This window comes from Musa acuminata, chromosome BXJ1-4, assembly GCF_036884655.1.
Source record: "Musa acuminata AAA Group cultivar baxijiao chromosome BXJ1-4, Cavendish_Baxijiao_AAA, whole genome shotgun sequence".
Lineage (NCBI taxonomy): Eukaryota > Viridiplantae > Streptophyta > Magnoliopsida > Zingiberales > Musaceae > Musa > Musa acuminata.
Genome location: NC_088330.1, coordinates 34,312,255 through 34,333,582, shown reverse-complemented (window position 1 = coordinate 34,333,582; position 21,328 = coordinate 34,312,255). Strand labels below are relative to the sequence as shown.

At 35.0% G+C, this 21,328-nt stretch overlaps 3 protein-coding genes across 5 annotated transcripts; 1 reads left to right on the top strand and 2 right to left on the bottom strand.

Moving 5' to 3' along the window:
• Nucleotides 1–5,315: 5,315 nt before the first annotated feature.
• LOC135656936 (DNA-directed RNA polymerase II subunit RPB7) lies at nt 5,316–9,644 on the bottom strand. Of its 2 annotated transcripts, none has more exons than XM_065175898.1 (6): nt 9,435–9,644; nt 9,131–9,296; nt 8,859–8,957; nt 8,618–8,683; nt 6,144–6,212; nt 5,316–5,600 (listed from the first exon to the last, which is right to left on the bottom strand). In XM_065175898.1, the coding sequence occupies exons 1-6, from the start codon at nt 9,548–9,550 to the stop codon at nt 5,535–5,537; spliced, it is 582 nt and encodes a 193-aa protein (XP_065031970.1). In that variant the 5' UTR covers nt 9,551–9,644; the 3' UTR covers nt 5,316–5,534. The 2 variants fall into 2 exon arrangements, with proteins under 2 accessions (XP_065031970.1, XP_065031977.1); XM_065175905.1 differs by having other exon boundaries at nt 8,907–8,957; nt 9,435–9,642.
• Nucleotides 9,645–12,349: 2,705 nt separating this feature from the next.
• LOC135656932 (PLASMODESMATA CALLOSE-BINDING PROTEIN 3-like) lies at nt 12,350–14,573 on the bottom strand. The gene is made up of 4 exons (XM_065175887.1): nt 14,434–14,573; nt 13,512–13,751; nt 13,378–13,411; nt 12,350–12,937 (listed from the first exon to the last, which is right to left on the bottom strand). Exons 1-4 carry the CDS (start codon nt 14,486–14,488, stop codon nt 12,688–12,690), a joined length of 579 nt encoding a protein of 192 aa, XP_065031959.1. The 5' UTR covers nt 14,489–14,573; the 3' UTR covers nt 12,350–12,687.
• A 748-nt stretch (nt 14,574–15,321) lies between these two features.
• On the top strand, nt 15,322–20,729 carry LOC135656891 (F-box protein At5g39250-like). 2 transcript variants are annotated; one of them, XM_065175880.1, is made up of 3 exons: nt 15,322–15,498; nt 16,577–16,673; nt 19,430–20,729. In XM_065175880.1, the coding sequence occupies exon 3, from the start codon at nt 19,550–19,552 to the stop codon at nt 20,306–20,308; it is 759 nt and encodes a 252-aa protein (XP_065031952.1). In that variant the 5' UTR covers nt 15,322–15,498; nt 16,577–16,673; nt 19,430–19,549; the 3' UTR covers nt 20,309–20,729. The 2 variants fall into 2 exon arrangements, with proteins under 2 accessions (XP_065031952.1, XP_065031953.1); XM_065175881.1 differs by lacking the exon at nt 16,577–16,673.
• The last annotated feature ends 599 nt before the right edge of the window (nt 20,730–21,328 follow it).

Sequence of the window (21,328 nt, the reverse complement as noted above, 5' to 3'; positions counted from 1 at the left end):
GGGGGTGGAGGAGCGGGCTTTTGAACTGGTGCAACATCATCAGAAGCAGTTTAAAAGCTTCACTGCCACCAAACAAGTCGCCCAAAGAACTCTGACCCCCTCCACTGCTCACTCCACGTCCCATTTGTACTTCTACAGTTTACCAGATGTGACACTATGCAAAGTACAGCTACAAGTTCACATATAATGCGGCATGATTATGACAGAAACATCCCCATATAAAATAAATTTTGATGGCAGAACTGTCCTAGTTTTAGAGCAGTTGATAAATTTTAGACAGAGTAACTAGAGATGTGCATAGAGTGACCACATTTGACTATTCTAAATGATAAATCATAATAATGCTTCAAAATTATGACTTGTTGGTTTGGAGAGTCCTTGAATACTAGAGACATCGATATGGATATTTCATCCTCGATGAAGGACCACAATAATATACAAATATAAAATTATCTATTGGATTACTATAAAAAATGTTAGAAAAAATATGTTATAGCGAAATATTTCTTTTTCCCTATATCAAAATTGGTTCCTCGTCAAAATACCAACTTGATATCAAAAACACATATTAACCAAAACAACATAAACAGTAGAACAATGAATCAATCACAAAGTGAGATCAAATTTTAATATGAAAAACTCAATATGAAAAAAATCACAAGACCATAATCTACTTCAAACTTTCACTGTCACTAATAATAATAATATATTCATAATAATTTTTTTTTAAAATAAAAGTATTATAATAACATCAAAACCATATATCTTGACTCAACAATAACATATCGTCAAAAAAAAAAAAATAAATCTCATCAAGTAAGTATTAGTAGAAAAGTACCTCAAAAAGGATAAACTGTAAATCAGCACCATTAAGATTGTAGAGCTTACTATAAAAATTCTCTACGTATAATTTGGATCAAAACTAACAAAGTTTGACCATTAATCGTCAAACATAAAAACTTAAAATTCTAATTATCTCTCTCCTCTTTCTTTTATGTTCTTTTCTCTCCCTATGCGCTGCCAGCGTTCGCTGCTGGCAAAAATCCAATTATTGATTTTTTTTTTCTCTTTTTAATTATTGATTTGGGCTCAAAAATCCAGTTATCCGGGTCCAAGCACATATGGGTTGGACCCAACACAAAATTATGATTTCTTGGTTTGGACAGAGGCATCTACATGTCAGCTGAATAAATAAGAACTTCGAAAATGCATACAACACTCACCTTCAAGTTGGTCTTTACCCTAGAACAGGTTCTGTACACTTATGCATGTCAATGGATATTTCATCCTCGATCAAAGACCACAACCATATACAAATAGCAGAAGTTATCTATTGGATTGCTATCCAAAGGTCAAATCTCCTATATTGTCATATCAACGGTTGATCTCGTCCATAGCATATCCTTTCTTCCGCTTATAGTATTTTGTGAACTTTAATAAAAAAAAACAGCATTCTTTGTTTTTTACTCTAATAGCAAGATTATTGAGCTCTTCTCCTAAGAGAAGCTGTGCCTTACTTATATTTGACAAATTGCCAAAACTTAAGGATTCTCATAACAAGCCACAATCAGTTCATAAAAGACGATGAGATAATTGACGACTAATGTTTTTTAGAGATTTTCAAAGATATCAAATTAATTATATTACATTGCATATGCGGTATTATCTTGAACTTGGCTCTATAATACATCATAAACTTTACCACATATGACAGACTTTGCTTTTTGTTTGTGTTCTGTTGTTGGTGGTACTCTTATGGCGAGCACACTGGTCTTTTTTTCTTTTCTGCAGTAAATGGCTGACAAAATTGCACACAACAGACACTGTGAATAGATACAAGGATTTTTTTCACTTGCATATTACTGTAAATAAAAACTCTTGGGGACAAATAGTAAATTATTACTGGCAACTATACTGAAGTGTTAATCATGTTGAAGTACTATGATTTTCAGAGTACCAACAACCTCTAAATGGATTTACATAAAAAAATCCGGAACCAGCAGAGCTTAACCAACAATGTCATCATCAGGAAAGAATAGCATAAAATTCATTAGAAAACTCAAGTGACCTATGCAGTGACAATTGAATTAATGGCTTCATATTCAAGCCATTGGTAAAAGCATTTCTAAGAGCAAACTATACAAGAATTTGACTCTAAAGCTTGTGGAGAAGATAAAAAAATATTATCAGTATGTTAATTGAAAATATAATTAATAAGCTTGTCTAATCTTCAGAAAATATGGAAAATTCATATATAGTGATTTAGCATCTCAGCCTTAGGAATTCAAAAGTCCCTCTTATTTTACCAGGATCCAGATTATATCCTTATTAATACCAAGTTGTGATATAGAAACAAGCACCTCCCTTCACTAGATACTGAAAACACTAGACAGGTAAGACACACAACAGAAGCCTAGTTTAAAATCCTAGTCAAGAAAATACATATCAATGCTGTCTATGATAGACAACATTAAATAATGGTAACAGCCACTTCTTGTAAGTTCCATTTATTGCCCATAAGTCATATTCAGGACAACGTAATCACAATGGTTATGGCCAAAATTTTATAAGCATCATAAATGAGCCTCGTAGAAACAAAATCGTACGCAGCCCAGCAAAACCATTAAAATTTTTGTCTTGACATAACCATTTGCAAAGCATGAAACATGCTATTTTACAATATTACAACCAATCCATATTTTCCTTTGGCAGAAGAGGGGACCTTATTGTTTATCAGAAATCATCCTTCATCACACCTTATGGGTAAAGTCTCCATTGACTGCAGAATATCTTCCTAAGTTCCCATAAATTTCAGTTTTTCAATCTAAAGCCTATTCAACCCGAAGAATCTTTCAGGACAACCTAAGTCAAATAGCAGAAACACCTTGATCAAAGACAAGGGTGAATCTCCCTCTCCAGTACTAGCTTCTTGAAAAAAGTATATCTCATAAATCGTACCTAAACATGCACTTCCATGAAAGGGCTGAAACTTATTAGCTGCAATCCATCACAATTTCCAATTTGAAAGATATTCATTGATCGCGACTAAACAAGTTACCCATCCTACGTATGCCAACGGTACATATGGATCTGCTTGAGCTATTAAACCTACTTTAGATCCCAGAAGACTTAACATTTTTACCAAGAAACTGACCAAATATTTTTGACTCTTGCAGGATAATCATAAAATTTATTGAAATAAAAGTAACAAGAGTAAATGAAAATAACATGAAAAAGTAAATCAAATTGGCCTTATAGAAGCCTGACCTAATGATTAGTGAATGACAGATCAATCATACTCTACATCAGCTAGTTGCTTATTCAAAAGATCACATCTGGATATAATATAATGCCTTTCCTAATGTGCATCCACACACACACACAAAGGAAAGATAAAAGCCCAATTTCCCTAATACTAAATTAGTATCCGATGGCCGGATACAACTGTCAGTTGTATCAAGGAAAAAATGCTGCACAAGGATGCCGAAATGGCTGGCATATAAAATTGACAATACCATAGACCATATTTTTCACCAAATTCCTCTTTAGTAACCTTCTTGTGACCTTTAAATCCTTGTCAGTCATCTCCAAGCATTTGCAATCAAGTGCCATTTTCTTTGCGAAACAGCTTGAGATCAAAACCAGATCATCATTCCCATTTAGAATAACATGAAAGCATTAACACGTTCAAGATTTTGTACGATAACATCCATCACTATCCCCATCACCAGATAGAATAACATTATATGTAATCTGGGGAATCATTAAGTAGAAATTTGTGCCGCCTTGGGCATATCAAAATTTCCAACCTCGAGATCTACAAAGTGATAGGACAGATTAGACAATCAACTAATAAATAAAACTAACGCTAGCATTGTAGTTTCAGCGTGAGGAGGCACAAATAGAACTTGGAATTCAACTGCATTCGGTTAGTGCATCCAGATTGACTCAGACGCTGAAAAGACACTGATGAAGCAAAAAAGAAGAAAATTCAAATCCGCCCCAATTTAAACTCAAATTACCTCAACAGAGAAAGAACTCTAGATTTACTGCAGAAACCACACAGAGAGAGCCCAATTGCTTCAAAGGAGAATCCAATGAGAAGCATTTGGTATCAAAAACAGCAGGTATCTACCCTTGAGTGTCAAAATGTCGATCGATTGAGAAGCTATACAAAGCATTATGCGGCGGCAGAACGCAGTGGGAGTGAGGCAGATGTGAACGACTGTAGAGCAAATCTAGGACGAGAATTGCGTACCTTTCGGACTTCTGGGGGATCGGAAGGTAGACGCGATCGAAGACCGGAGAGAGCAATTGGGGATTCGGGAAGGCGAGGGAGAGGGAAACAGATTTAAAGCCGAGGAAAGGACAAGGCTGCGGGACCCGCAAGCCACCTGAATTTTCTACGCGCGAGACTTACGCGCCTGTCACGACTCTTTGAACGGAAAAGAATTTTCGTTGCAGACTTTTCCCTACTCGTTCTCTCACGTCAAGATGTGGCACGGGACTGAGATGTGGGACCCGCGCGCGGGGCCGTCACTTCAACCAGTAGGAAGACCGGGAGGCCAACGCACAACTCTGTCAGCGTTAACAGTGGCGCAATGGTTGGTGTGAACCAAGGGCGGGCCCCACATGGAATTATAGCACGAAGTCATAATATCTTTAATTATTTGAGTCAATTATATAATTATTTTTAACGTTGATATCTAAAGTCATAAAATATCGATTATTTGGGATTAGATTTATGATTCTTTGTTTGTGATTGAATCACAGGATAACTTATTGTTGTCCACAATAAATAGGACAACAATGAATCCTATTTATTGTTGTATACAATAAATAGACAACAATAAGGCTCAATGAATTTTATTTACTTGGGAAAATATAAACCAATTAACATTTTCCAAGTTCATTAAACAAATTAAAATGGAGTTTTTTTATAACTTAAAAAGCTCTTAAAATTAAAAACATATTAGTCGATACATCATAGCAGATTCTTCCCTCTTTATTATTCTTTGCTTGATTTGTAAGAAAGTGTTGATTTGAGTATATCATCTATTCCGATCGATGCTAAAATTCCACATAACCTTAATTATAATTATCTTTATGATTGTTTTTAACCATCATAGAGATTTTCTTTGAAAGAAAAAGGACTTTAAACCTCAACTGAAGAAATCAGAACAGGATGGAACAAAATATGACTGTCATAATTTTGATTGCATAAAAATACATCCGACAGTTCAGGTTCCAACTTGACATGTCCGGGATTCATTTTGCTAATTCAGCAAAAAAATAATTAGATACTCGTGAATTCATGTTGCAAAATGTCAGCACTGTGGAAAATTAGGAAGGTTGAAGCTCCATATACACAAAAATTAATGTAAGATATCCTAGCCAACAAAAAGTAGCAAAACTCCACAATTATGCAACATATTGGACCAAGTTTTCACATAAGTTATAATCTAACAACAGAAAAATTCATGTGGCACCACATCATAGCAGTTGCAAAAGTGGGGGAACCTAACGATGGCTGATTAAGCAGAAGCACCAGGATCATTGATGACACCCAAGAAATCATCTTTTATGGTGCCAATGCAAAACTGCAAGGTAAGAAGATTATATTAGAGAATAGCAAATCATACTAATAATTATTGGTTAATAAAGAAGGAAAGGTAGTGAGGAGACATTTATATATATATATACACCAGCATACACTGTATAATAGAAATTTCAAAGATACATGCATATACCAAACCGTTGTACTCCAGTGCATAGAAAGTTTATGCACAAGGTCACAGCAAGTTGAAGCAAGTTACAAGCAAAATAAAATTGGTTGCAATGTTTATGAAAGGAATAGTCAAATATGCCAAAGTTTGTCGAAAGTTCTTATCAAGAGTGAATAGAGATAATGTTACAACCATTAGAAAAAAAATAATATTTTATCATAATGCCCTTGACGAAAGTTCTTACGCTGCTATCACCAGAAAAGGAGATCATCCTAGTTATTCTTTTAACTTTCATTAACTTGATTTCTCACCCACATAAGTTAACAATGGTTTGTTAATTTTGAACATAACAACCTTTGGATACATTTGCTATTAACAAAATCAATGTATACAAGTAGAATATAAAAGAAGACATACAATTTCTGTGGCATCTACACGAGTCCCAATAATCTTTAATCGAACCTCGCTGTCTTTCTGAATTTTGACCTGAAATGCATCAAAATGACAAACCAAAATAGAAGTTTAGAGAATCATTGTGCTATCGTTTTAGTACCTTCTTACCCTCAAGAGCAGAACAAGAAAGCAATTTAACTGAGACGCATTTCAGCTAGAATGACTCGATCATCGTGTCAAAATTATGAACAGATCAACAACAAAGGATTTCTTGCACTAATGCAAAATGTTGTCTCAACAACTTAGAAGCAAAGCACCGAGTAACATTTACATGTAAAATTCAGGAGACCCAATTTGCTTCAATCATCAGTTACAGTGCAGACCCTTGCAATGTTTCTGTTTCTCAGGTTAAAGAAATTAAAATTTACTTGTGTTTTTATATTGACTTTTATACTAGACAAGTTTGGTGGTCACTTGATTGTCATTTCTTAGAATGAAGAACAGGGGGTTATCTATGGGAAAGAGGACCTGGAACATCAAAGTTACAATTTTGGTTGTCACAAACCTAGTATTTATTCTGTTTTTTTTCTGAATTTTCTTTGTAATTTTTAAGAATAGAAATGTTTACACACAACCAAAAATTCCATGCCCCATCTATCAGTTCTTTTTGTCCCTAAAAAGACAGAAAATTAAAAGAATCCAAAATAGGCCCTAACTCACAAACATGGAATAATTGATTACAACAACAACAACACCAAAGCTGTAAGTCCTAACTATTTGGGTTCGACGACATAGATCTTTTGCCACCATTAAGATCCGTAAAAAGTTATATATTTAGTTAAGTTTAAAATACTTAAGTCTTTATTTATATAATCTATTAAAGTTTTTTTAGGTCATCCTCTATTTTTTTCTGTACTATTAACATTAATCATTTTACCTCTTTTCATTACCGCATATAGAGGTCTCCTAAGCACATGTCCATACTATCGTAAGTGATTTTCTTTTATCTTGTCCTATATCGAAACGATACATAGTTGTTCACAAATAAAAGTATTTCTTTTTCTATCTCTCCTAGTAACTCCATACATTCATCTCAACTTTTTCATCTCGACAACAGAAACTTTTGTATATGTTGTTTCTTAACTATCCAAGAGTCAAATCTATAAAGCATTGTTGGTCTCACAACTGTCTTATAATTTTTTTCTTTTAATTTCAAAAATACCCGATGATCATACAAGACTCCTAACGCTCATTGCTATGTTACCCATCCTGTTTTCACTCTATAAATAATATCTTCATTGATCTCTCCATCTTGTTGAATAATTGATCCAAAATACCCAAACCTTTTATTTATAAGAACCTTTTGTCCATCTAATTTAACTATATTCTCCTGTTTATTCCTAGAATTACTAAAATCGCATCTCATATATTCAATCTTAGTCATACTTAATCTAAAACCTTTAGTTTCTAACGATTGCCTCTATAGTTCAAGTTTACAGTTAATTCCACATAGACTCTCATCAACTAAGACAATGTCATAAGCAAATAACAAACACCAGGGAGATCTATCATGTAAATAACTAGTAAGTTCATCCATTATCACATGGACAAAAGTAATTTGATTCCTACAATTTATAAAGCAATGAACAAAAGTAGTTTGAGGCCTCAAAAAAAGAACTTGAATATATGCTTACCCAATTATTTTATTTGTTTCATTATAAAAAGGAGATGACCCTAAATGGTTAAGACCCTATGCTTAGTGACAAAATGAAGACATTTTGATTTACGTATATAAAGCAACTACTTGATTGGAACTACTTGATTATAACATCATTTGTTGCAACAAAACTTGCAATTTTAAATTAACTCTTAGAGACGAATTACCAGACTCATATCTAAGAATGTAAGCATAAGCTTGGCCCATTACAAGACCCATATCAGTAAGCTGATTCAGTACAACATGCTTGCTAGGATCGATGCTTCTCAGTTGGAAACCCATACTTATGGGTCCAACATAACTTTGGAGGATTGCGACCTAGTTGCAGAAATCTAAATTGAAATCAACAACGTAAATCATTATATTTGTGCACTAACAAAGAGTATTAAACACACTTTGAAAAACTAAAAATAGACCAGTGAGCTTAAAGGCAAACTTCCAATTTGTCTTCACCCGCCTCTTGAGCATAGCCAAACTGTTCTCTTAGTCAATCTCTAAAAGCCAAACCAGGATGCCATTTTTGAGTAATCAGCTTATCTACGAATTAAGTAGCTTCAAGCCTCTACATTTTGATTGGAAACAAATTGCATATGCATCTCAAAAACAATTGAGTATATAATTGGCGGCATAATGCTGGTAGACTAAGCAAAACAGTCATCAGACTAATCAAACATTACAAATCACAATGATATTTGAGAATGATATACTACTATATTATGCTAAAATATAACTCCAAAAATTTACACAGACAATATAGAGCGAAGAGTTGAAGGCAACATACAGATCCATCAGATGTTGTGTAATTTGGCATATCTCCAGACTGGAACTCCATATCATCTGGGATCAACTGGAAAAGATAAAGAAACAATAATCAGATATGTATAAAAATAAAAAAAAAATCATGCACTGAGATGGCAATAAATTTGTAATACAAGTGAAAACAATAGGCTACAAGGAACATGGAACTCTATGAAGAAGAACGAGGGCAGTAACAACCCATAACATTGTTGAAGAACATTAACTGAACAACTACATGATTTATACTGATAGGCGTTCTTAATTCCACACACATGATTCGATACGAAGATCTGGACAGGCCCTGCTTCGGCAAAGAAACCCATCTGCATGCAATTCCACCAAAGAAACAGAACATCGTCAGGCATAAAAACAAACACAAAGTGGGCATCATATTCTTTCTACAATAAACGAACAACATAGGCAACACCACTTGATGGGATTGAAGGAGGAAATAAAAAAGGTCCATTTTTTTATGAAAAGGAGGGAAGAATCATACCTTGTTGACCATGGTGACGACGGCCTCAAGGATCTCGCCCTTGAACGGGCGGAAGACCACGGCCTGATACTTGACGGGGAAGGTGACGAAGCCAGTGCCCTCGCGGATGAGCCCCTTCCCGATGTCCTCCACCCCCGTGATGGCCACCACGAACCCGTGCCGCCCACTGCCCCCACAACAACAACGTCAACTATAACAAACGCTACCGCAGGGTTTAGATGGATAGATAGATCCAAAGGTTTAATTCTCGGGAAGAGCTCACAAAGGAAGGATATTTCGATCAGTCTCAGCAAGATTTGCATACCTGCAGGTGCCCTCGACGTCCTTCATAAGCTTGGCGACGAGCTTGTCGCGGAGGTGGGGACCGAAGTGACGTGGGTGGAGCTGCATGTTGCGCTCCAAAGTTATGTGGAAGAACATCTCTCTCTCTCACGCTCTCCAAATTAGGGCTTGCAACGGAGGGGGAAGACGATGAAAGGATGGCTTTTTACATATAGATACCTTTAGCGTGCCATATTTGTGCTGTCACCTCTTTAACCGATATTTCGTATCTTACATTACATTATTTACAAATAAGCCTCTATATCTTCTGAATTGTATTGTAACCCCCTTCAACAGGGATATATTCGTTTAATTTCCTTTATATATCATATTTGAACTCTGATCCCTCAACCATATTTATTGTATTTGCACAGATATTTCCAACAGGGATATATCACCACATCATAGTGACTTTTTTTTTTAAGACTTAATTATATAATGTATACAAATTGTAGGTAGGAATTAAATTGATTGGATTAAAATATTATAGATATAAAAAGTTTATATTACTGAGATAAAAATATTGATATATGAAAGAAATATATATAAAAACTTTGTTTATAAATAATTAAGTTTTAATTAAAAAAACAAAATAAATAATAATCATTTATAATGATGTGAGTATATACTGAAGAGGTTTATAGGTAAGACAGATCGAACTAATTAATATTAGTTGTGCCAAAAAGGATGGAAGAAAATCTAAGAAGAATTTGTTATAAATTATAAACAAAGATTCAAAATTTTAATTTAATTTAAAAAATATATTATTTTATGTATAATTTATTGATAGTAAAAGAAACATTAGAGACAAAGTAAGTGATATGTTTCACTTTCTAATAGAAGATGTAATGATAAGTTTAATTTTTATAAAAAATAACCTTACAAATTTAGTCAAATGAAGTTATTAATTCAACATGAAAATAATTTGAAAGAGGAGAGATTTACGAGTACTCATAATTTGGATAAGGAATTTTTTTTTACTGAATGTAAAAAAAAATGTATTTTATGTCTCTTATGTCACTTCGATTTGAGCACAAAAGATGACTGTTTCATACATTTTGCTTCCTGTAAAAATTATATTTTAAAAAATATATATATCCCCTTATATATTTTATGCCTAACAAGCTTTTCCTACATCTCCAACATTGTAAATGTTGGCTGATTCAATGAGTAGAGTCTCGATTAATCAAAAATAATATTCTCCTTTGGCTCTGCAAATTTTCTGGTCCTTTCCATCTTCATCATCAAATGAATCAATTTTTCACTGCTCATAGACTGCACCAAGTCTATGTATTTACATGTATCATTTCATCAAGAACCAAAAGAAACTTTGAACTCAAGAAGGAACTCATCAATGTTCACCCACGTATCATTTTGATGAATGCCATACATACGTCACTACCAGTTTACTTCTTGATCAAGTTTTTAGCTATGATATATGCATACTGAAATTTTTGAAGGTTTTCAGATAAGGAAAACATTGTAGAAATAATATGTAACGAAATTATTAAAGATTTTGGTCATAGAAATAATATCTCTATATGCAAATTAATTTTTAGACATATTGTAGGATGTAAGAGAGGCTAATTACATATTATCCCTTGTAATTAATTATCTTTCAGTATTTCAATCTTTATGCTTTCAATTTGAGATATTTATATTTATAAAAATAAAATATTTAATCTCGTTGTTCTAACAAAAAAATTTTCTCTCTCTTAATTTTTAATTATAAAAGGTTCATATATACACAATAAGACGAACACTAGCAAGTTTTGATAGTGCAGGTGCTGTGGCATATCTTGTTTGGGCAACCTTCATAGTTGTAGCATCACATGTAAACTCAAAAAAAAAAAATCTAATTAGCTATGGTGGTTGACATTTGAGATACAATCGAGCATTGCATGATCTTTGTAAAAAAAATATAATAACAAATTATATGAGTCATTTAGGTTACATGAATGACTAATAGTATTATGATATATAAAATAAAACATAACATTGATAACATTGAAAACATAACTCGTATTAGTAATTAAAATTAATATGATATTATTATATTTATTAAATTTATAAATCTATTTTATAAAATTTATATGCATATGTAAAATATTTTTTAAAAATTTTCATAATCTATAAAAATTATTTTTAAATAACCCTTGATTTTATTTGTTTTGATTTTATATTCTTTTATGTCTTACCAAGATTAAATAAGAGAATATTAGATTATGTGATGATGTTTAATTGGATAAGATCTATCATAAATCTAATTGGATTTTGAATACGATCATCGACTAAAATAAAAAAAGTCTACTTATAATAGGATTTCTTATAAGATAATTTTGATACGAGGGACTCTCCTAATTATTTATCCTATACCATTTGTTCTCGCATATGAATAGACAAACTCTCGTAGGGACTTAACAAGTGATGTTATATTACATTAAGAGATTGTATATTTTCTCTACTCTCACTTTAGTCCTTATTAATCATGATTATATAAATGATAAAAAGAAAGAAGAAAACGAGTATAATTTTCTTTATAAATCAATATCGTAATAGCTTTGATTTTAATTTTTGACATTAAATTTTTTTCATATAATAAAAACATGATTATAATTTTTATACTTGCATCTAGTAAGCTTAATCTCACCTTCTAAATTAATGATTATAGTTAGTTGAATGTACTATTACCAACTTAAATATTTTGAAAATGTTAGTGTTTGCATGTAAGTTTCCTTCTATCCAAAAATCCGCATGCTGAAATGTGTTTTCTTGGGTTTATGTTTGATATAAATTGAACTTTCAAGACAAATTCTCCAGGTAAGAAAGCTCCTGTGACCATTAAGAAAGTGCACAGAAGTCAGGAGGAACTCCATGCAGACACAACCCACATGAATCAAAAACAATTATACCAACCATTCAAATAAAACAAAGTGGCAGCACATTAACCTAAAAGAAGGATATGATAACCTCATCAAAAGTATTTAATAAATCTCACTGTCTCCTTGCATTGCACAAGAGACAGAGAGAGGACAGAGAGAGAGAGACAAGGACAAGAGTCTATGAAGAAATACATAAAGAAAGCATGCACCCCCCAAAAGAAATAAAAAAGGAACCAAACCCCCCTTTGCAGCCACTAAGCAGCAATAACTAGTGGGGGGAGTGTCTCTAGGTAAATGCACATGGACTACCACTTTCTCAAAAGATCTGATCCCTGACAGCTTAGATATGTGGACTCACATACTCAGCAGAATCAAGGAGGACAGCAGGAGAGCTGAGAGGAAAGAGGACAGTTCTGCCCTCATAAGCATCCCTCCATGGCTCCCATCCAAGCTGCTGGTTGTTCCTGATGGGCCCAGTCCTCCCAGCACACCTCCAGTGCTCCCTGTTGTGCCTGTGTTTGGGGTGAAGGTTGTAGGAGTTGTGGTGCTTGTGCTTGTTGGAGTGCTGCTTGTACTTGTTGGGGTGCTCGAAGTTCCTGCAGCACTGGTGCAGGGCAAAAGAGTGGAAGAGAAACAATGTCATGATCACAACAACGTAAACAAGAAGGAAAAAAACAATCTTTGTTGTATTGAGATGGCACTTCTTCTGTTCACTTGTCCCCCATATAACTCATGGATGATCAGGCATTAAAAGATGCAGGACCGGGAGGGTGAGCTACCTTCAAGGAGAAGAAGGTTGGCAAATCAAACGAAAGAAGAGTGTGATGAATTAGACTCTTTGTATGGGGGAGAGGATTCAGGAAGCTGAAAAGGACAAAGATCACACTATTCCCTTGGGATGGATAGAAAGAAAAGCTGAGAATGGCAGGAAAGCAAAACCTTTTGACTCCTCCAAAGGTTCATTCCATATCTTCATTCAAAGCAGGACTTAAAGATCCTTAAGAAAATAACAGCAATGTTTTGTACAAGCTCAAGGGGAAGTACCTGGGAGTTGCAGGATATGTGCAGCCATTCCCCCCTACAACATGGAAGAGAATGTGAGTTGCTCCTCTTAAATGGCCTCTTCGAGTGGCAAACGTAATGTAAACAGTGTGTGTTATAGAGGAGGCTTCGTTCACCTGGATCTGTGGAGGTAAGTGTTGCAGCGGCAGCGAAGTCACAGGATCCTTGGGCCTGACCCTTCCTCTGGTAATAGCTATTCACAGCATAAGAGCAATGAGCAAGCACCGTGTTGGGGTTGTAGCATGCCCCATTTTGTAGGACAGGAGAGCAGTCAGCCCCAGCTCCACAAGCATAGTCCAGTGACTTTTGCAGAGCAGATGTGCTCACATCAGACCGGCAAACACACCAAGCAGCATCTTCCACAAGAAATTAAAAAGAAGAAACAAGATTTCAGTTCATGTACAAGGTAGCAGATGATTAAAGGGGCCAACCATGACAAAAGAAAACCAAGCAAGCGCAACAAAGGAGAAAAGAAGAATAACAAGTCGAAATGTTCTCCAGTATTGGAGTCCTTAGTGTCTGTAAAAGCACCAAATTGTTGTTCTATGTACTAGTCTTATCATGTAATGAGAGAAGAAAGGAGTTGTTGAAGAAGTGACTTATCCCTCGAGGAAATTTGTCATAACTGTGTTCTTGAAGGAAGCATCAGAAGAAAATGGACATTTAATGGACATCATACTGTCATACATGTGAGATCATAAGCTAAGAAAACTGACAAAAAGAAAAAGAAAGAAAGAATTTTTCTGTCATTCCTTTGTGATTTTAAACTTGGAAAACTAATCAAAAGAAAAAAAAACATCTGCAAGTAATGGGTAGACAACCTTAACCATTTAGTTGATGTAATGAAAAAAAGGGAAGAAAACCATCATTCTCTCATTCATGTGAGATCATAAACTTGGGAAACTAACGAAAAAAGAAAGAAAGAAAAACCCCATGCCAAAGCCATTTTTCTGCCATTCATATGTGATCCTAAACTTGGAAAACCAACCAAAACAAGGAGGAAAAAAGAAAACAATGAGGCAGTATCCTACAGCTTACCTGAACCACCAAACAATGCGAGAGCGAGTGTGAGGAGCAGGAAAGCAGCAGCCATGACTGTAGAGGTAGAAAGCAAAGGAACTGCATAAAAGCAATGAGTTTAAGAGCTCCTCAGAGTCCAGTGAGAACAAGTGTCAGACAAAACACTTGATGATGGTGGCAAGGAAATATTTATCTCTTCCTTGTCAGCTGAGGTTTCATTTTATTATTATTATTATTACTATTTAAATATTGGTTGTGGTATGGGCTCTTGAACACTCATAAACCCATGGTGGTGGGGTTTGGGTGGGGCTCTTCCTATGGTGTCTTACTTTCTAGATTCTTCTTTTATTGATGTATAATAAAAAATTCTAAAAATAAAATAAAATTGATTGAATTTTTAAAAATAAAAAATATTTCAGTAAATGATTTTTTTTTAAAATAAGAGACTTATCATTTTATATAATAATACACTACTCATATCTTAGTATTAGGTTGACATTAAATTAAATTATCATATTATTAATTCATATTAAGATTCAATTACATTTAAAATAATATAAAAACGAATTATTAATTTATGTTCTGTGGTAATAATAACAGTTAACATTTGATAGGGGCGTAAAGGTAATTACATATGTATGAGAGGGTAAATTATGCAAAAATGCCCCAAATAAAATCTTTTGATCGGATGATGGAAGGCCTAGGAATCGGACGGTTGTGATTGGTCAGACGACCCTTCCCTAGCCCTATCTTTGTGATTTCCGAGCCCAACGATTGTCGACCTGAATTCCTACTAGCGTGCTCATTGGATATCCACAGAAGTCTCATGTGGGACCCATGACTACAGTATGGTTAGTAAACACATGGGTAGTAATTGGGATAACAATTTAATTCGGCAGGCTCCTCGCCAACGGCAGTGTCGCCTCCCCATTCCACGGTGTTCACCACGCTTCCCCGTTGCGACTGCGATCGCCGATTCCAGGTCCAATTGCCCGATCGCCGATTCCAGGTTCAATCGCCCTACGGAGGACGCGGATTATTCTCTTCGCTACCGATCGGTCGATGGACATCACGAGTTCCTGGGTACTCCCCTTTGGTCCATTCTTTTGTTCGAATTTGCGACATTTTTAGGGGTGATCTCCTTGCCGTTTTGGGAAATTGGGTTAGGTTAGTTCTCGAGTCGATTTCGATTTATTTCTCGAGTCTCTTTTGTTTGCGAGATTGCTAGGAGATTGTTCGTAGTTCTTTTAGGGGTGCTTATGTTGCGAAATTTCCTATCCATGGAAATCTTTGGATCGTTGTGGGTTTCTAGTATTATTAAGCAAAGAAAGTATTTTCCACCCTAATTATTTGCTTTAAGGCATCATTTTATTTCTTATGACGTGCTGTTTAGTTCTTCTCGATCTCTGTTGCCTTTTGGTTGTTATTTCTATGCCCTAAAAATTGGAATTTGGTAATGCACAAGACTGTGGAAGTACATGCGATCAAGGTCGGGTGCTGATTTCATTTTGCATGAGGCTATTCCAATTTTATTTCTGGACTTGTGGCTTGGAGTCCGTTATTAGATTCTACAAATTGATCTTGATTCCTAAGTCACAAAAATAGAGTAAGGGTGATTTTTGGAGCCTAACTATCATGTGATCTGGAGACCAGATTTTTTAACTGTCTCTAGTCCAAAGGTGTGTTCTCCATGTTTCCTGTCTGATATTTGCTTTGCAGGATTGGTGCGCTAGAGTTGTTACCCGCATGCATGATCGTAAGATCATAAAATTAACCATGGGGACTTGCATATTAATCTTTTGGCTATACTGGTTATGCTTCTTGTCTGTTATAATTATAAATGATCATAAGTTCATAACATTAACCATGAGGATTTGAACTTTAATCTTTTGGCAGTACTGTGTATTCTGCATATCCACACTATTTATACTCTTGTGTTGTTCAAAAATTCATCTTCATATGAACTTGTGAACTACTGTCACTTGGGACTTTTTGACTATACGCCTGAAATGTAGACAGCATTCAACAATCTTTATTCCAGAGCAGTTGGTCACTGTGCCAAGTGACGAGTCTTATTGTCATTTCGCTGGTTTATTCTCATTCATTGATGCTGATAGATCACATGCAAATTCTCAAAAACCATTTTTATTTTTTCCTGCAGCCTTATTGATTACCTTCTGGGGCCCTTTTGTGGATAAATATTATCTCAACAAAGATAAAATTGTTCGGTAGGTTGTGGTGTTGTGCCACTAATGTTGGTAAGTCGCCTCCTTGCCGATATTAGAATACTAAGCTTTTGTCATCGATAGATATGAATAAATTGAAAAGTTTTTATATACAATTAGGTCAATGAAAGAAGTTTAATAAGGACAAATGATTCTGTGCATTACATCCCCCTTCTTTGATTTTGCTAATTACCCTAACCAAGTTTCACTGGTGTTTCGTCATATGAAAATTGGTATCAATACTGTTGTTTATTTTTCAGGTAGCCTAGATGAATGGTTTTACCCATGTACTATATGAATTTTGAAGTATCTCATGTGATACCCATCACAATGTACCAATACATTCACACAGTAGTTTGCTTCTAGAACGTAGCCACACATAGATACACCCTTTTTATTAATGCTTTTTTTGCTATTAATGTTATCTTTTATTGGATTTAGGTAGTCTAAATTGGTTATAAAAGGGTACTTATTTATCCAATTTATTTTGTCTTATTGCTGTAAAGTAAATCATAGTAAACCATGCCTTTATTCTATCTCCCTTTGTGGGCATAAATTTGTTGGAATATGCATCATTTATGAATAAATTAAATTTTTGAATGAAGCATAACCAAAGATTTCAAGCAGCAACCTATTGTTTAAATATGACAAAAGACACTATTACTCAAGCATGTGTCATGAATATCATATTTTGATAGCTAAGAAGAATGATTGTGAGGTAGAAATGTTTTGTGATATCTAATATTAAGTTGATGTTACATGCATCAGAAGATACTAAATAGTGATAGCAGTTATATCGATTGGTCGGCTACTACTTGATGTTTTCGACATAGTTTATGGAATAGTGGCCTTTTTCGGAACTAGATTGGACTGGATGATCCAATTGGAAAATTTCAAAATCAGATCCTTGGCAATTCAATCTAGCTATTGTATTGGACATGTCAATTGTCAGGACGTAGACTTATAGGATAATTGGCCTATGCACTTTATTAAGCTTAAATCGCTAGCCTAGGATATTTAAGCCCAAGTTAATAGTAGCACACTCATCAAACTCTTGTAAGTCAATCTTAGTCTTTGTTTACTTTCATTTCTACTGTGGGAATAAATTGAGGTGTTATAATCTCTCCCATTTAAGGAATTGACGTATTCGTCAAGGACCAATAGAGTCTCGGTATCAAACCTTAGCATGGTGAGGCATATCTAAGTGGTAGCTCCAGGCTGTAACATGCCCTTTGGCACCAACAATGAGTAGTTTTTTCTACTTGAGCCTTACCATGCCCCAATAATTGGTTGACTCTGATACCATTTGTCACGATTCAGCCAGATAGGACAATGATTAAGTTCAAATTAATAATAGTATACTCGTTAGACCCTTATAAGTTAATCTTAATCTTTGTCTACTTTCAATATGGACTAAATTAAAGTGTTACAATCCCTCCTACTTAAAAGCTTGATGTTTTTGTCAAGTCTCAACATTGCTTAGAATCAAACTATTCAAACCCCAACATGTTGCTGGTGAGTTATAACCCGGTAGCAACTCCACGTTGTGATATGTCCTCTAGCCCCAGATTCGCAGATAGTCTTTCTTACTCAAGCCTCTCATGATGCTCCAATACTAGGTCACTTTTGATAACGACCCAATTTGATGGGATAACTAGCCTATTAACTTCATTGGGCCTAAACCACTAGCCCAAAATGCTTAAGCCCACCCATCAGACCATTATAAGTCAACTTAGTTTTTGTCCACTTCCGGGTGTCGCATCAATAACAACAACAAAGTCATAAAGTGGCAAGTATTTGGGAAATGAGGGTGTTACATCAATGATCTGAATTCAATTGAATCCAACTAGTCAATTTCTGTGAACTGGATGAACATACAACAGTAAGCTATGAGATCCCAACTATTTGGGTCAGATAGATGAATCTTTTCCTACCATTGAGTTACTGAGTTTAACTTGGAAAAGCATATCATTCCAATTATTTTGGTTCAGTTTTCAAATGCTTTGGAAACGACTAAGCTTGCTCTTCATCTTATTTCTAATTGTCATTGTTGGGTTTATTTGTAGACTTTAGACAGTCAAAAAATGATAAAAGGAAAAAAAAAATCTTAAAGGGTCTCGAGAATCAGAGTAAAGTTCAAAGTTGCTAGCTTGCATCTTGTTAATGTTAAATATTTCTTTCTATTAGTTTCTGTTATTTTTATCATTTCTGTAGTATATATTTACTAAATTTAGAATATGTGGTCTAATTGATTGACCTATGGGCTGAGCAATGGCACACTGACCCAACACTAGGTTCATTTGGTATCCATTCTGGTTCTGATAAATATCGTTCATGACATCATGGTGTTGGGAAAACAGTGAATGAATGCATGAGAGGTGTTATCTTTAAAAGGAATGAAATGAAATACAATACAACTCAGAATTTTTTTCTTAACTTTCAGGCCTTCCCTCCTACACTTTTGTTATTACAATTATACTAAGACTGACAGTCATGAGCCCCTTAACTCACTCAAGAACCATATGATTCTGGAATTTAATTAAAAAACTAGTGCCAACACTGTCTGGATACCTTGCACATTATAACTCCTATCTTTAATTAACCTTGTTGTCAAGGTTAGCAAACTTTTGCACAAGATTGTAACAGTTATCCCAGGTAGTTCTGAATTTCTATAATCTATACCTGGCCATTTTACCAGCTTCATTAACCTTCAAAGTGTTGTTGATCTAGGGAGCTCACTTGTGGCAGGCTTTTTGGTAACATGATCTGTTTTTTCTTCTACAATGCAGGTAAACATCTGGTATTGATACACCATATTCATGCTCAGCATCATAAAAGTAACAAACCTTGGATTTTGATTTGGACCTTCCAGTTTCTTTACTATTTTTTGCTGTTGAGCACCATCTACAATGACCAAAGATCTGATATCTGGTGAGGTTTTGAAGGCTGTCTTCCCTTTACTTGATGGTGAAGATCTAGTTTCCTGCATGCTGGTATGCCATCAATGGAGAGATATTGCCAGGGATGATTACTTTTGGAAGTGCGTCTGCTCCAAGAGATGGCCTTCCATTTGCAAAAGACCTCCTCCATCCTTGAGCTACCACAACCTCTTTGTGACCTTCTCCAGATCCCAGCCACCTCAGCCGCTTCCCCCGTCAAGGCTTTCCTTTGATGATTTGGAATTCTACATCGACCTTTGGTCGGAACAGAGACTGGTATTTTCTGAAGCTGTCTCCGGCACTGCACTCCTGAGAGGGATAAAGAACCCACCTCCAGGAATACCTGATGCGCTCAAGGTTCATCTGGACAGTGATGATTACAAGATGACAATGCAAGTCGAGCCAAGATTCTCCCTTTCGTTGGGACGGATGATCACCGTGTCCATCCTCGTGAGTCGCAAGGATACACATCAAATAGCACGAATCGTGAACCAGTCCCATTTTGGGTACGTAGATGGCAACGCATTCCGCGCACTGGCTTACGACTACCTAAACTTTGCACCAGGACATCCGTTTGTATCTGGAATCAGGGCTTGGGTCTCCCTGTTGTTTATGGCGAACAATGCCCTCAGAATCACTGATGTCTTTGGCATTGAGATCGACTTCTGCGATGCTGCAAGCTCTGAGAATGAAGTCTTGTGGCTCTTGGACATGCTTGACTGGAAATAAATCGGAGCTACACACATTGTTGCATGTAAATGAGTACAAGCATCGAGGTGAGTTGTGGAAATGTCAGTGGGCGACAATACTCAATATTTGTGATTGTAGAAGACTGTAATTAAAGCCTAGTTGTTGTCTTATCATTGATAGTATTCTATCATCTTCATGAAGTGGTGATGCATAACAAAATTGCAGCATTGCTGATGGAGTCATAATCTTCTAAGATGTAATAATTAAGTCCTAAACATGTACTTGTCATTCTATGTTATCGATCATAGCATCGTATGGTCTGCACACAAGAAAATTTCTGTGACCAAAGTGTTTTGACGATCCCAGGAGTCAACCTTCATTATGGTCGTAGGAGCTACTCATCTTTTAGTTCTTGTGACATTTGAATGGCAACACTATCATTTCACAAGCTGTTCTTGGAGGGTTTGGATTGCTGTGATACAGTTTTGTGACATCTCTTTTTGTTGGAGTAGATATGATATGATATGTGATTAATGAGTTTTTTATATTTTTAAATAAAAAGTAGATTAATGGAAACACAAGTTACTTCAGAGAAAAATTCAACTATAAATAGATTTTAATTAAAGAAAAAACATATAAATGTTTTTTTAGATTTCTTCATCACTCAAGGGATAACATATTAAAGCTAAATTATCTATAATAATTTTTAGATTTTATATATAATTAGCAATAGTATTTTTCTCTTGTATTATTTTTATCAAAGTAAATAAAAGATAATATATGAGTGCTAGAGCGATTGGTGAGGATAGTTTGTAACTTTGATCATGTTTCTTATAATACTACATGAAGAGATTAGTGATATTATGAAGCTAATGATTGAGGCTTAAATTACTTATGTAATAAAATGGTCTTGTCATAACCATAACTTGTGATCATGATTTGTTAGTGGGATAGGTTCTCCTAGTATTTGGATCTTTTCTGATGAACAACTAAGAAAGTCATTGATGCAACAAAATAGATCATATTCAAAGAGGAGATTGATAAATTGTGCTTGCAATT